The 16,406-nt window shown below is 37.0% G+C and overlaps 1 protein-coding gene and 1 non-coding gene across 3 annotated transcripts in view; both read left to right on the top strand.

Moving 5' to 3' along the window:
- The window catches only part of LOC105473658 (MNAT1 component of CDK activating kinase), a 244,838-nt gene extending 230,054 nt beyond the window's left edge, over positions 1-14,784 (top strand). For both annotated transcript variants that reach the window (XM_071100058.1, XM_071100057.1), the window contains one exon: positions 9,771-14,784. In XM_071100058.1, coding sequence (XP_070956159.1) covers positions 9,771-9,929 — 159 coding nt within the window. In that variant the 3' untranslated portion in view covers positions 9,930-14,784. The remainder of the gene's footprint in view (positions 1-9,770) is intronic.
- Positions 14,785-15,901: 1,117 nt separating this feature from the next.
- Positions 15,902-16,007, top strand: LOC112425196 (U6 spliceosomal RNA). The gene has a single exon (XR_003016264.1). It is a non-coding gene; the product is annotated as a U6 spliceosomal RNA (small nuclear RNA).
- The last annotated feature ends 399 nt before the right edge of the window (positions 16,008-16,406 follow it).

Here is a 16,406-nt window from a genome sequence, read left to right as displayed (position 1 = left end):
AATCTGATTTTACATCATTATGTTTCATGTACCTTGATGTTTATATCTTTCCCCATATTTAGAAAGTTTTCTAGGCCGGGTGCGGTGGCTCAAGCCTGTAATCCCAGCACTTTGGGAGGCCGAGACGGGCGGATCACAAGGTCAGGAGATCGAGACTATCCTGGCTAATACGGTGAAACCCCGTCTCTACTAAAAAAATACAAAAAAAAAAAGTAGCCGGGCGAGGTGGCGGGCGCCTGTAGTCCCAGCTACTCGGGAGGCTGAGGCAGGAGAATGGCGTAAACCCGGGAGGCGGAGCTTGCAGTGAGCTGAGATCCGGCCACTGCACTCCAGCCTGGGTGACAGAGTGAGACTCCGTCTCGGAAAAAAAAAAAAAAAAAGTTTTCTGACAGTATTTCTTTTTCTTTTTCTTTCTTTTTCCTTCTTTCTTTTCTTTCTTCTTTCTTTTGAGACAAGGTCTTACTCTGTTACTTAGGCTGGACTGCAGTGTCATAATTATGACTCACTGAAGCCTTAACCTCCCAGGCTCAAGTGACCCTCCTGCCTCAGTCTCCCAAGTGCTTAGGACTACAGGCACACATCACCACTTAAGGCACCTGGAGATAGGGAAGGCAAAAAACTGTGGGATGCCCAGTGGCCAAACCTGCAGGGGGTCTGTTGTAGCTATGCTGACTGCTAGATTCCTCAGCAGCCAGCAAAAGCCTATTAGGGTCTTCTGCAGAGCAAGCTGCTGCTGTCCACCTCAGTGAACACCGTGGTATCCTCAGGGGTGAAATCTCTTGTGGTAGCCACAAGGGCTGTTGAGGTCCTCAGCAGAGAAGTCTGCTAGAATCCTGTGCAGAGCAGGCCACTAAGGACAGTAGTGATTTCTGCTTATATGGTTGATACTGGTAGCCCCCATCATTCTTTGTTTCCGTGCATGCCAGTCTTTTCAGCAATCTAGGTGGGATATAACTCATGCTGGTTGCTGATTTCTCAGGCAGTACCCTGAAAGTCTGGGAAAGCTGTTCTTTCATCCTGCTCTCCATTGCCATGCCAGGGATACTTACAAACTTGGGAGTTCCCTTTCTATGCCAATCAGTGCTAGACTTGGGAATGGGATGATAAAGGCAGAATGAACTGTTTCTTTCTTTTGTGTGGTTATGGGATTTTTGTGTCATTACTTACGGGATTTTTCTTCCAGTGTATTGCTATAGTTTCTCAAGTAGATTCCTGAGCTCTTCCAGTTATTCCCATTCATGAAGAGCTGTCCAATTATTATTTTTTGTGGAGAAAATGAAGGCTTGGTTTTCCTGCTTGGCTATCTTTCTGACATCATTCCTCACCTTTCTTTATAGCTTTGTCATATTTACATATTCCATGTTTAGCTTTGCATGTTCAGAATTTAATATGAATGGAACCATGCTCTCCATATTTTTCTGTAACTTGGTTTTTATGGGTTTTTTTGCTAAGCATTGTTTGTGAGAGTCAGTCGTATTGATGCATGTACATAGCTGTAACTTATTTATTTTCACTTTTGATAGCATTCCATTGTATCAATAACAAGTTTATCCATTCTCTTGTCAATGGACATTTGGTTGTTTCTGTTGTTCTTTTGCTATAAGAAACATGACTGCTGTAAATACTATGCATATGCCCTTTGGAGTCCTTAGGTGGGGAAATCAAATAGGTTACCTTGTCTCTGTCTCTGTTATTATTATTTTCCTCCTTTCCAGATGGCTTACACCTCCCTTGTGTCTATATTTTTCACAAGTCTAGAAAGGAGGGGAAGAGAGTTTATGAGGTATTGGGGATAGCAGGGGATAGCTGCATTTACTACCCTTTACTTCAAAATAGCTTCTTTTGTCAGACCATTCCACATTGTAGTTCTCTAAGCCTCTGCCTTAGGCCCTCCTCTTTTCTCATTCTGTCCCTTCTTAAATATTAACATTTATTTTTATGGTTTCAAATACCATCTAAATACTGGTAACTCCAAATTGGTATCTTCATTCTATAACTCTCTTCTTTTCACTTGACCCACATATCCAGCTACCATTCCACATCTCCATGCATGTCTCTGCTATAATCACTTAAGACTCAAGTCCAAAACCAAAGTTGGGATCTTTCCCTTCTTTCCTCTCCCACCCTTATTTGCTTCTCCAGTTTTCTATTTCTCTGTGAGGGCATCTTCCCTGATCTGTGTGACTATGTGACTAGGTACCTGGAAGTTGACCTTGACACTGCTTTCTCCTTCCCACCCTCATATTCCCACCCCCATATCCACCCACTCACTCACTGAAATATTTCTAAACCAGTAGTTTTCATTATTTTCACTGCCACCACCCTAATTCAAATCACCATTGTATCAAGCCTGGACTAGAGAAACAGTCTCCTAAGGAATCTCTCTGTATCTACTCTTGCTTTTCTCTAATCCAGTGGGCAGCCAAAGTGGACCATTTACATTATCAGGTTTCCTTTTTTTTTTTTGAGACGGAGTTTTGCTCTTCTTGCCCAGGCTGGAGTGCAATGATGCGATCTCGGCTCACCGCAACCTCTACCTCCCAGGTTCAAGAGATTCTCCTGCCTCAGCCTCCTGAGTAGCTGGGATTACAGGCATGCGCCACCACGCCCAGCTAATTTTGTATTTTTAGTAAAGATGAGGTTTCTCCATGTTGGTCAGGCTGGTCTCAAACTCCCGACCTCAGGTGATCTGCCCACCACGGCCTCCCAAAGTGCTGGGATTACAGGCATGAGCCACTGCGCCCAGCCATCAGCTTTCTAATAATAACTTTTCAGTGGCTTCCCAGTGCCCTTTGAATAAAATTCACAGTTTCTAAACATTTTCTATAAGGCCATCTTTTGTGTACTTTCTGCCTACATCTCTGGCCTCATCCTGAGCTGAAACCACCTGTCCCCTATATTCTCAATATGTGCTGTGTCTCTTTACTACTTCATATATGTTCTTCCCTCTCTCTGGATCACCGTTATACTCCCCTTGCCTTCCTAGCTAATTTTGTCTCTTTGGATCTAAACTTAACTGTAATTTTTTTAGGGAAACCTGTTCTGATCTTATTCATGTTGGCTTCCTTTTTTATCCACACTTATCAAGCCCTACTTTCTTATTTGTAATATTCATTATTTAATATTTTTCTTTTTGCTGGGTTATAAGATCAATGAGATCATGAAGTCTTTGTTCTCTGCTTTATTATCAGGGCTACTTCAATACCTGGCAAATAGTAGGCTCTCAGTAATTTTTTTTTTTTTTTTTTTTTGAGAATGAATGAGCTGCATATATCTAAATTTCTGCATTTTTATCTCCCTCACTCTTGGAGATAAATTACTCATCCTGCTTTTATAAAGATATGATGAAAAATCTGGCACATATCTGGCACATTGAATTTCTAAGAAAAAATTACGTTAGACAAAGCAGAATCAGGCACTAGATTTTTAAAGGAATATTACCAAAGAAATGCAGAACCTAGTACACTTATTTTTATAGTATCTACTGAATTTCCAAGAAGTGACACTTGTTCCTCACTGGGATACACAAAATCTAGGCTCATATTACTTGCTATTTTTAGATTTTTTAAATGAAACTTTGCCTTACTCTATCTCTCCCAGTCATTATTCTGAATAGATTAATAGAAATGAGTATCATAATGTTTTAAGAATCAATAAATAAAAACATTATTTATGCCATTTTTCTGTGTAATCTCATCTAGGCATATAATGGCAATACTGAAATTAGACAAACATTGTATTAAGCTCTTGTGGAAATAAACATCTGACTTTGAAGAATATACTTAAAATTTATCAAATATCATTTGGCCTATTTAGCTACTGTTTATTATCTGTTTTTCATGGCCCCATCTATCTCATAGCCCATGTTCCTGAGATGTTCTGTGTTTAAATGTATGTATTACATAGACAGAATCTATCCTTACAGGTCTATCCATTGAGATAATCAGCACTACCAACATCGTTCATAGAATATATTATACTTAAGTAGCTATATCTTCTATGTGTTCTATACTTCACACTTAAATCAAGGAAATAATCCTTTCATTATGTAATTATATTAACTGTCAGTAATAACTGTTCTATCCGAAATACCTGGTGTGCTCTTTGATAGCAATAAATTACACAGTTATAAGTATTAACTGGACTTATACTCCAGTTATAAGTCAGAAAGTCTTCTCTGAGCAATCTATATTCAGTTATTAAATATGAATAATAAATCATTGTGTTCATTTGGAAACCATGTGTCTTTTAATTTTGAAATACGAGTTTTGGTGTTTGGATGGTCTAAATGTCTGGCATAATTATTCACTCTCTTTCCAAGTGTGTGGGTGTAAATCTGAATTCAGTTTTATTAGTTTATTCAAATTGTATTCTAACTTGCTGGCTAGATGGTAAAGTATAAGAGCAACATATGACTGCCTGTGGAAGTTTGTTACATTTTCGTTTGGATTTCATGAAGCCATGTGATTTTTGTTTTTTGGTTTTTTTTTTTGAGACGGAGGAGTCTCGCTCTGTCTCCCAGGCTGGAGTGCAGTGATGTGATCTTGGCTCACTGCAACTTCCACCTCCTGGGTTCAAGTGAGTCTTCTGCCTCAACTGCCTGAGTAGCTGGGATTACAGGTGCGTGCCACCACGCCCGGCTAATTTTTGTACTTTTAGTAGATTCGGGGTTTCACCATGTTGGTCAGGCTGATCTTGACCTCCTGACCTCGTGATCTGCCCACCTCGGCCTCCCAAAGTGCTGGGATTACATGTGAGCCACCGTGCCCAGCCAGCCATGTATTTTTATAACAAAGCTGCCCTCAGAATTGTGAATAGTATTTCTGACATGTGGTGTCTTTTCTCATTTACCTTAGAATATATGATTACCACTCTGTAAACAGTTTGTCTATTATTCTGGTACTGTGCTTAGGTTAAGACACCTAACCATTAACTAGTTTTCAGAATGTTTTTGCTTTTTAGTGATAGTTGTGTGAGCACACTATTGCTCTGGTTGTTTTTAAATCTCACTGAGGTAGACTTCAGGTTGTTAATGTAAATTTTTATAGCTTTGGCTGAACTTCCTATAAGAGCTGTGGGTCTTGATAGCTGAGATCAGCTGGCTGATCTCTCTTAATGGCAGTTAGATTTGAATTTTGTTTGGGGTAGGACACAGATCTGTTTGGAAATGGTCTGTTTAATGCCTGATGGCTTTAAATGCAGACTTCAAAAAACGGGCCACCTTGTAAAAAGAAAGTCTTAGTCTCTAGAGTTCACTACCTTTCTTAGTTTGAACCAGTCCAAGTTTTTAACTCTCCATAGGGCCTGGTAATTTGAGGTGGAGGAAACTAGTGTGAACTTTACATTTCATTTCAATATAAATTCCAAGCCAATGTGCTTTAAGGATTGTCACAAACATATTGTGACTGGACAGGAAGAGTGCTTGCCTCTTGGTCTTGAGTGACAAGCCCTGCCCTCTGCCCCTAGCTGAGAACTCAAAGCATTGTTAAATAGCAGTAAAATGAGCTGAGTCCAAGACTTCAGCCAGATGGTCAATATAGGGCTCTTAAGGGAAGGGAAATAGGAAAAAAGTAATCTCAGAGGCACTCCTATGTTAAAGAACTAAGAAAATGAAGTCTTTCTGAAGGTAAGTGTAAATTGTACCACTTTCTTTGGGAGCAAAAGCTGCAAAATATAACACAAGAAAATGACAGTGAAGGAAATCAAAATTCAGGAACAAACCTTCAAGTGTGGTTTTCTAACGCTTAATCCTATCTTACGCCCTTCTCAGGATCCATTGCTCCTTTTCCCTCCCCCTTCTCCAAGGTTTGTTTGAAAGTGATTTTGATGGGATAGGAAGGCAGCTTTAGACAGAGCATAAATTAGGGCATAAGATGTCCTTTGTACAAGAATTATCTTAGACATGCTTTCGAAAACATACTTTTTTTTGACCTTATTAAGAAAATAATCAAAGGTATGATTTTTTAAGTCTTTGAGTTTAGTCTGCTTTCAGTAAAAATAAGGTGTAGGTACCAAAATAAGCAAACCTCATTTTTACTTTCCTGGTTTCTGCTTATAAGATTTACACATATTTAAAATAAACCCATGAAAAACAGGAATAGTGTCATGGGATTGGCTAAATAGTCAGAGCAATTACCTCCAGGCTCCCAAACCCAACCGAGCTTGACTTTTGGAAATAAATTTGGCTAAGACTTCTTCCTCATTCTGTTTTATAAAGGTATACATGAAATGATACTGACTTCTGCCAGAAACCCCAGGAATCCTATTCAGTGATGTACTTGTAATGGTCATGAAAGAATAAAAACACAGATGTGGATTAAGGTAGAAAAGTACAGAAAACACTAAATTTTCATTGTGCTGTTTCAATGTAGCAGATTCTTTAAAATACTTTGACATGCTACAAAAAATAAAGGGTTTAAGAACATTGAGTTAAGATACTTAAAAAATAAAAGCCCACAATTGAATAACAAAAATGAACTTTGTTTTATTTTTTATTGGCATTAATGTAGGTTGCCATGGTGAAAATAGTTTGAAATACTTCACAGTAACAGTTTTGTGCAGCCCTAGAGATCAAAAACAGCAAAGTAAATAAGCAGGACTCTTAACTCATACTCACAGACATGTTTAATGTAAGTGATTGCTAGAAGGGAAGGTCATTTTCTTTAGTGCTATGCAAAGAAATTTTAATTGACTTGGTTTTGGCAGTGAGAATTGTACAACTTAGCATTAATAAGTCAAACTTAAAAATATTTGCTCATACTCTGGATTATGACTATGTTCAAGAAATACTATTTTCAAACACTAATCATTTAGATAACTTTTTTTACACATTTATGGCATCAACGAGTATGACTGTTTATAACATTTTACCTATAAAGCTGAACTGTTTTATATACTCTTTATGGAAACACGGCCATAAATTAAAAGATGCAACTGTTTTGAATATTTTACTGGTGGTCCTCTGTTTTCCTGCCAGCAGTGCAGCTGTTTCAGGTTTCTCAGGATAACATATAAAAAGCTGTATGCACACTGTAAGTTTATGCTCAAATTGCCAAGCCAGATATGGTATGACTCAACTTTCCCAGAAGCAAGCTGTACCAAAATGTGATGAATCAAAACAGTTAGTTGCACAGTGGTTTGTATTACAGCTATGAAAACCAATTCTCATTTATGATGGTTGGCTTTTCAAGGTTGACAAACATTCTACTGTGGTGCTTGAATTTTACCATAAGTGAACATCTATTGAGGCTAAGACTATGCTTTTCTTTTGAGGATCAGAGGAAAGGAAAGGGTGATACATCATCATCTGGTGTGCGGATAAAAATTAGCTGGAAATTTGTATCAGGAATGGAACATTTCATTTCCAAGTTACCTATAAAAATATTACTCACTTATTATTTGTATGATAGTTATTGAATTCCCTGTGAAGCCAGGTTAATTTTTAGACCTTTCTGAGGTAACTTAACATTTACTTCATTTCTCATGCATCAGAATCTTAACAGTTGATATTTTATTGTGTCTTGGAAACTAATAAGCAGATAACTTTATGGCCATGGGGTAGGTGTGGTAAATCCCTATTTAAATCCTATGCAACCTAAGGTTCTATCAAGAATTTAACAACGACCTTTTTTTTTTTTTTTTTTTTTTTTTAAAACAGGGTCTCACTCTGTTGCCCAGGCTGGAGTGCAGTGGTGCGATCTCCGCTTACTGCAACCTCTGCCTCCCAGACTGAAGCAATTCTCTTGTCTCCCGAGTAGCTGGGATTACAGGCACCTGCCACCATGCCTGGCTACTTTTTCTATTTTTAGTAGAGACAGGGTTTCACCATGTTGGCCAGGCTGGTCTCAAACTCCTGTCCTCAGGTCATCCACCCACCTCGGCTTCCCAGAGTGCTGGGATCACAGGTGTGCACCACTGCACCCAGACAACAATGACTAATTTGTAACAGTAGTCTCCAAAGTGGGATGTGTCCCAGGAGGGTATGTAAGATGCAGTATAGGGAGAAAATATTAAAATATTCATTAATTTATTTAGAGACAGAGTCTCACTCTGTCACCCAGGCTAGAGTACAGTGTCAAAATCTTGGCTCACTGCAACCTCCACCTCCTAGGTTCAAGTGATTGTCCTGCCTCAGCCTCCTGAGTAGCTGGGATTACAGACATGTGCCACCATGCCTGGCTAAGTTTTTGTATTTTTAGTAGAGATGGGGTTTTGCCATGTTGGCCAGGCTGGTCTTGAACTTCTGACTTCAGATGATCCGCCCACCTTGGCCTCCCAAAGTGCTGGGTTACATACAGGCGTGAGCTACCGCACCCAGCCAGAACTTTTATTTAAATATTTTTATTTCATCCTTTTTCTATTTATATTTTTATACTACACTTACTATATTAGTATCTTATGTATATAATTATATATAGTAAAATACTATATATAGTAAATGTATAATGTTTATAACATAAATTTACTATATATAGTATAGTATATTATAAATATATAGTAAAATTATATATATAAAATACTATCAAAAATGTTTTTTTGTTCAATATATATTAATTCTCTTCTTCCTTCCACTTTCCCCTTTCGCCCTTGGCAGAGAAGCAAAGAATTGAGTTAAAACCTTTGTGGCAGTGTGAATAAATTATAGCTAATTCCAGGAACTTAGCTGCATCCTACCTTGACCCATTTTTTTCTATTGGACTCTTATATTGCTCTATATGTTTTAGTTACACAGGTTTATTAAACATGGATACAAATGAAAAACAGACTTGTTGTTATGTTAGAAGTTTTAAGTTGCTCATGCATTAAGATTTTGACACACAGGAAGTTTGAATGAATGAGTGAAAAAGGTTCCAAGTTATTAAAATGTTCTGGTACCTGATTTATTCATTTGGCATACCAGTAATTCTAAGGTGGGTGAAGCTCCTTTACTTCCTGAAGAATCAAGGTAGTTTCTTAAACTAAGCATTAAAACAAAGCTGGAATTATTTGTTTCCAGAAGTGTTAGTAGTCATGCTAAGTTGTCCCTCTTTGGCCAGATTGCCCAATTTTTTTTTAGTCCTGTTTTGTCAAGATAGAAAGGTTTAATTGCTTTAAAAAAACAAAAACTGTGTGTGGTTGCAGAAAAAAAATTGTACTGTTATATTGTTCTTTGAGATCAATGAGACTTTTCTGTATTTACTTTTTCAGACATTATTTTGAAGTCAGGCTCAGTCTCAGAGATTTCTTCAACATGTAATTTTCTAATGTTTCCTTTCCTCTAAGGAATGAGACAATATATTCTTGGAATATTGAAGTACTTTTGAAGTAACTCATATGTTTTCTCCCCTCTTCCATTTGTTTAGGTATTTAGGGCTGGATTTAAAACACATTTATGTAGATATATCAGTAATATAATAGTATTGTGATACTGTTTATTTCTTAAGCATATGCCAGGAAGGAGAGCATTAGTTAGGTGTCCAAAAATCAGCCAACAAACAAATCAGCTCTGAAAATTGTGAAGCAGTGAATATTTTAGAATTATTTTTGAAACCTCTTTCAGAACTGTTTTTCGATCCCGTGGTAATTTGCTCTGTAATTTAGTACTAGTTTAGGCACTCCATGTACAGTTGGCATGTTTCCTTTTGAAAGATAATTATTTATAATAAAAGTGTGAATATTTCGATCTCGGAATTCCTCTTTAAAACTTGAATCAGCTTTACTATTGCTTTTTAAAATGTTACCAATTTATATTTGCTTTTTATATCAATGCTACACTTCTTGTTTTGTTTTAGGTATTTAAACCATGTCAGAGCTGCCTCACCACAGGACCTTGCTGGAGGCTATACTTCTTCTCTTGCTTGTCACAGAGCACTACAGGATGCATTCAGTGGGCTTTTCTGGCAGCCCAGTTAACCATTTATAAGATTTGGACCTTGGAGCTGAACCAGTGAGCTAGCAAAAGTAAAGCAGCCTTGTAAAATTATAGCTATATGCAGCTGCACAACACAGTCCTACCACTAGCAGCTGTGTTAAAGTATTTATAAAGAGAAAATTTCAGAACTAACTTGAGGAATATAGGGGATATATATTTGTGAAAAAGAATTTTTACTTATATTTTTCAGAGGATTTGACACAATAAGCCTCATCTGATGGAAGAGAGGAATAAATAATTCACTTATGTGTGTTTGAGGTTGACAGACTTATAAAATCCTTTTAAAAAATAAAGCTATAATTTATATTAAGTTCTGTGGTTTTTCTCTTATTACAGTGTTTTACTTGAACACATTTTAAATACCATTTTGATTACAACATTTACTGTTAATATCCAAGTCTATTATTTCTTCTCATAAAATGTTCCCCCTTTTCCTAATGTCTTGTTAATACTAGTCCAGACAAGTGGATATATTTCCTTTGACCAAGTTATGGCAAGAAAAACCTGACCCATGATAATGTCATTCCCTCAATACTAAGAACTCAATGCCTGTTTTAAGCAGTGGAAAATGAGGCAAACCTTGATCAAGGTGTTATAGTTCCCAGCTGTGAGCCACACTAAGGATAAAACAGAGCCCAGCATTAACCTGCTTTAATGACACATTCAAAGAAGTAAGTTAATAAAATTTAATACTTAAATGACACGTTTCACCTCCAATGTAAGCTCATTTTATGATGAATCCTTTGGAGACTGGAGAAGGTACATTTTAAGTACAATTCCCCATGTATAAATTGTATACTTATACAGTTTTTTGTTGAAACTTCAAAGGCTTTTATTACCAGGGTTTTGCTTAAAGAGTTTAGATATGAATAGGATGCTATTTGCAGCATCTCAACCTTGTATGAGTCTGTTACACAGAGCATTGGATATGGGATATAGTTTCTTAAGGAAATTAAGGGATTTCCTATCAAATCTCTAATATAACAGATACTAGTTTTATGGGTAGAAACTTAGGTGAAACAACACTTGTGGTTACATTAGGATGGACTATCCATATGTAACAACTCCATCTTATGTTACTAAGCAGGCATTAATTTTAGCAATATATCTTCAACTTTATTGTACTTCTAACTATCTCTGATAAATGAGAAAACCAAGGCATCAAATAATTGAGTAGACAAAGATCATATTCACAAGTTAGTAAAAAGCCAGAATTAGAATACAGACTTTTTTTTTTTTTTTTAAATCGAAGTCCAATTCCATCTACATTCTACCAGACTGCATATCCTATTCCTGTATCTATTAGGTATTCCCAACTGAGGATTAGTGTTTTAAGTACAGTCTATAAATCTCTTCAAAGAATAGTTAGAACATTGAATGTAGAGTTAAGGCTTTGCAGCAGCCAATTGCAAAAATTAGGAATCCAGTATTTTGAAAAGAAACACTACTGCTTGTTCTCATACCTTTTATAAATGTATTTTAAAAAGAATGAACTAATTAATGTATCAAAGGCTTTTAAGATTTGTTTTGAGCCTGCCTTATTGTGCAAATTGCATGCACCTGGTTTGGCAAATAAATTCCAAAACCTTTATATATTTGTAAATATTTTGCAGTTGCTATTGCTGTACTTAGTTCCATAGGCCAAATTTAGAAGTTAACTGACCTTATTTGATCAAAGGGAATGGTGAAAAATAACTTAGTGACAATTCACTGAGGTTTAGTGAATTCACTGAATCTACTAAACAACAGAAACATTCTAAATTGATGTGCTTATCCCCTACCATCCGAGTGATTTACTCTCAGAGACAAAGGCTGTACATATCTTTCATCTACATAAGTCTTCAAGTATTTTATGAGTACAGAAGTAACAGTTAACAACTACCGTATTACCTGTGTCCCAGGCACTGTGCTTCATGCTTTGTGTATTACCTAATCCTCAAAACAGTTCTACTAGTATTTTCTCCATTTTAACAGATGAAGAAGCTGAGACAGAGGTTAGGTAAGTTGCCAACAGTCATATAACTTAAAAATAGCAGAGCTGGGATTTGAACTCAGGCAGCCAGACTCCAGAAGCCATGCTCTAGAGATGACCGTCAAACAACTGCTATGCTAAAACTAGTCCTGGGTAGTCGAACTTCATAAGACTTCCAGGAAGTTCTACAGATCAAGTATCTACATCTTTTATGGAATATAAATGACATCAACTAAATGATCTTGTTGATGTCCTAAGAGAAGTTCTGAGAAATTCATGATGTAGAAAATGATTTTACTAATAACTATACTCCCTCTTAAGCAGATATTAATGGTACAGAATATATTTACATCATAGTTAGTATACATGATTACTTAGTATTCCTTAATTTGATTCAATGAGTATTTCACCTATGCTTCTCTTAGAAGTTGTCTTTAGGCTGTCAACAGGTTGTCAGATAATTATTTTAAAATCCAATTAAGGTGGTAGAAAACCTGTCAAAAAGTTAACAAAATTAAAAATTGTATCTAATGAGCTTTCCAGCTTTCCAGCTGTCATTTTCTAGTAGATTCATCAGGAATTCATGTACTAGGTATCATATCTGAAAGTTTAGGGTAGAGCTAGATTTAAATAATGAATAATCACATATTCACTTATCCACTCTGAAAGAAAAGGGGCAAGTTAAAAAGTTAGTAGATACATTCAGGGATTCTGTTTTCTTTACAATTACATATTACATATTTTGTCCAGAGTAACTAAATGGAAACAAGAGTCTTACTACTTTACATGTATGAATAAGAACATCATTTGTACTCATACTTTATAACCTAGGACATCAATGTAAACTTGGGTTGTTTCAAAACAATTTGAATTAAGTAAGGAATGAGTGCTCAAGTTCATTACATCCCTATACTGCTTACTATTTATTGCCTTCATTTCTTTACAGGACCTGCCAGACTTCTGAAAGCATTTGAATTTGGAATTAATGATCTAGATTAGGGTTCTTAAACATTTTCTGTAGGGCCAGATAGTAAATATTTTAGGCTTTGCAGGGTAACAAGCAAAATCGAGGATATTATGTAGGTACTTACAGAACAAGCTAAAACAAATTGCCACACTGTTTTTTTCTTTCAAACTGTATCCAGCTTTATTAAAGATACTTTCCATAAACAATCATGGTATTTCAGGCAGGACATGGGCATACAGTCATTAACAGTATACAACAACTTTCAAATTCTCTTCTTCAATGGACTATCAAAAATCAGCCACTATAAAACCCAATGAAGTCTTCATCTGATGCTCTGAACAGGGAAAGTTTAGAGTGACAGTTGACATTTCACATTTAGCATGTTGTTTAGCAACTTTTCACAAGCCAACCCTGACTTTCAGGAAGTGAAATGAAAATGGCAGGATTTATCTGATGATCCACAATCTAGAAACGGAACCACTCCTCTTTTGACAGGTGCCATCTCAGTGGCATCACTGGAAAGTCCAGATTGCCAGACACACTGGTAACCAATGACTGGGGGTCAGGTCCCAACAGATGTCTGGGCTTAAGGGAGTTAAGTCTATGCTGAAAGATGGAAAGGGAAAAGAAGACATAAAAACGATTTGTTTTTCCATACCATAAGGCTTTTGTGCCAAGGTGGCCATGTGTGTCAAAGTCAGGGAATCCCTCCTCCTGGGAGTCAGGAGGAAGTCTCTCAAAACTAGAAGGGAAAGGTGTTTTCCCCACATCAGTCCAGCTTCAGAGACATTCTATTAGTGACATATGCCCCTTCCCCACAAAACAACAATGAAGTGTTCTGTGTGCTAACAACATAGCTTAAAAAAGGTAAAATTCTGCATTTTTATAAAACTTGATAAAGAATAGTATTTCAAACCGTACAGTCACCAGAAGTACACAGCTATCAAAAATGCACACACTTCACCTGGGATCTCCAGCACCTTCCCCCTCCTTGGCAGCATCAGCTTTTCCCTTTTTCCCTTTGGGTACTTCTCCCTTCTTTGCAGGGGCCTTTTTAGGCTTGGACTCTGGCTTTGGAAGAGCAGGTTTAGCAGACAACCTCGCGGATCTTCTCTGTGGTTCGTCCTTCACCTTGGCTTTATCTCCTTTAGCATCCCCTTCAGTCTTTCTCTTGGGCATGGTGGCGGTGGCAACGGCAGTGGGATGTGGGTGCTGGGTGCGGGACGCAGCAGCATGCGGGCTTTGGTCGGTCTAGGGGTATCATTCTTGCCTCTTCTTCACACTGCTCCTACACTTTTTAATTGACAACATTCAAAATATAGTCCAATATTTTGTAATGCCTTTTTTGGTGAGAATAACATTGCCTTTAATTAGGGTTCTAAGTAAGTGTTCCCTGTGATCAAAATCATTTGTAAATTATTGCCTATTAATGGTTATCATTAACCATTATTAACCATTAATACTAATGGTAATGAGATTTTACACATTTCATCTTTAAAAATGTCTTCTCATACAGACAGGTATTGCCAAATACTGCTATCAATCCAGGAGCAGATGAAATTAACTGAGTATATTCATCACTTGAAAAGCATTTGTAAAATTCTATTAGATTTCTTCCTTTGAAATTTGCCTTTTAGCATGTCATTATTTTAATCACTTCTTACCGAAAATTAGGTTGAATCGCCTCAATTGCAGTTAAATAGATTTTGAAATAGGGAAATTTCCTTTGCACTTGCACCCAGGTTCCTAAAAATGCTGAACTCGGAAAAGATATTCACTACAATTTGTGAGAATGGAAATCTCGTTTCTTGTTTTAACTTTTGATAGTATGACAAATGTGTAAGGATATTGTGCTTCAAATATTGTGATTCAAATATCGATTGTCAAAATGACTGTATCATGGTATGTTTCATATTAAAGTTGTTTTGCCTTGTGTTTTAGGCCATTCTTGCATTGCTATAAAGAAATACCTGATACTGGGTAATTTGTAAGAAAAGAGGTGTAATTGGCTCACGGTTCTGCAGGCTATAGGAAGCATAGCACTGTCATCTGCTTCTGGGGAGGCCTCAGGAAGCTTTTACTCATGGCAGAAGGCAAAATAGGAGCAGGCACTTCACATGGCGAAGGCAGGAGCAAGAATGTGTGGGGGGCGAGTGCCACATACTTTTAAATAACTAGATCTCATAACTCATTGTGAGGACACCACCAAGGGGATGGTGCTAAACCATTCACGAGGGCCACATGTAAGTGCTCACGCCTGTAACCCTAACACTTTGGGAAGCCGAGATGGGAAGATCTCAAGCCTAGGAGTTCAAGGCTACATTGAGCTGTGACTGTGTCTCTACACTCCAACCTGGGCAACAGAGCAAGACCCTGTTTCTAAGTAAAAATAAAAGAGTCAAAGAACCATCCAGAATCATTTCCTTTTTTAAGTGACTATTTATGTTGCTTTCAATGTCCTTAACTCTTTGAGCAACTGTTCTTGCCAAAGGCCAGTAATCTTAAGTTTATTTTCTCTGGACATATTGAGCTGCTGCATCCAAACATAATTAATTCACACCATCAATAAATGGCTTTCTTTGCTTGGCTAACAACTGATTCACTTACTTTGGATGCAGTCTCATTTTCATTTTGTGAAGAAATTCTGCTTTGATATTTCCATTTTACATTTTCTAATTTTTCTGACAGTTGCTTGCCTGTGAGTTGGGAATACTGTGATGAGTGGTTTGTTTAGTAATGTCAATGGTTATTTTATTCTTTTAGCTTAGCTATAGATGCTTTGTCATCGAATTCAACATTAAAATAATTCACACCCTACTGTACCTTGAAAGTACAACAAAGTCCACTTTTCTTGTTTTGCTATAATAGATATGTTCTGGTAATAAAAAATAAAATGTGGGTTCACGTGATATACATGGCACTCAAAATGCTGTTGTTACAACCACGTCAGTGATTTGTGATGTGCCAAACAGCAGTGTGAAGTGATGACAGTGACATTCAGTGTGTGTTGCAACCACACTCAACTCTGCTGTTGTTCAAGAAAGCAGCTGCAGTCCTCACTTCAGCAGCACATATACTAAAAAACTGGAATGGTACAGAGATCAGCATGGTCCCTGCGCAAGGATGACACGCAAATTCATGAAGCGTTCCATATTAAAAACAAAAAGCAGCAGCAGATGATATGTAAACAAATGAGCATGCTATGTTCCAATCAAACTTTATGAACTCTGAAACTCTTAATTTCATACAATTCTTTTTAATTTTTAAAACTGATACATAATAGATGCCATACAATTTTCACATGTCACAAAATGTTCTCTTATTTTTCAACCAATGGAAAATGTAAGAACATTATTAGGCCACAGGCCATATGAAAACAGGTGGTGGGCCAGATTTGGCCTGCAGGATGTAGTTTGCCTGCCCTGTTCTAAATAATTCCATTTTTTATTACTTTTATGGTGATAGTTAATCGGCAGTAAAGGAGTAGTTATGTAAAGGACAACTATAAAGTGGTGTTAGTAACTTCGTAGTCAGTACTCAATCACCCTGCCTTCAAA

The sequence above is a fragment of the Macaca nemestrina genome, chromosome 7 (genome assembly GCF_043159975.1).
Source record: "Macaca nemestrina isolate mMacNem1 chromosome 7, mMacNem.hap1, whole genome shotgun sequence".
NCBI lineage: Eukaryota > Metazoa > Chordata > Mammalia > Primates > Cercopithecidae > Macaca > Macaca nemestrina.
The sequence above is the reverse complement of the archived record's forward strand: the minus strand, read 5'-3'. Positions and strand labels throughout refer to the sequence as shown.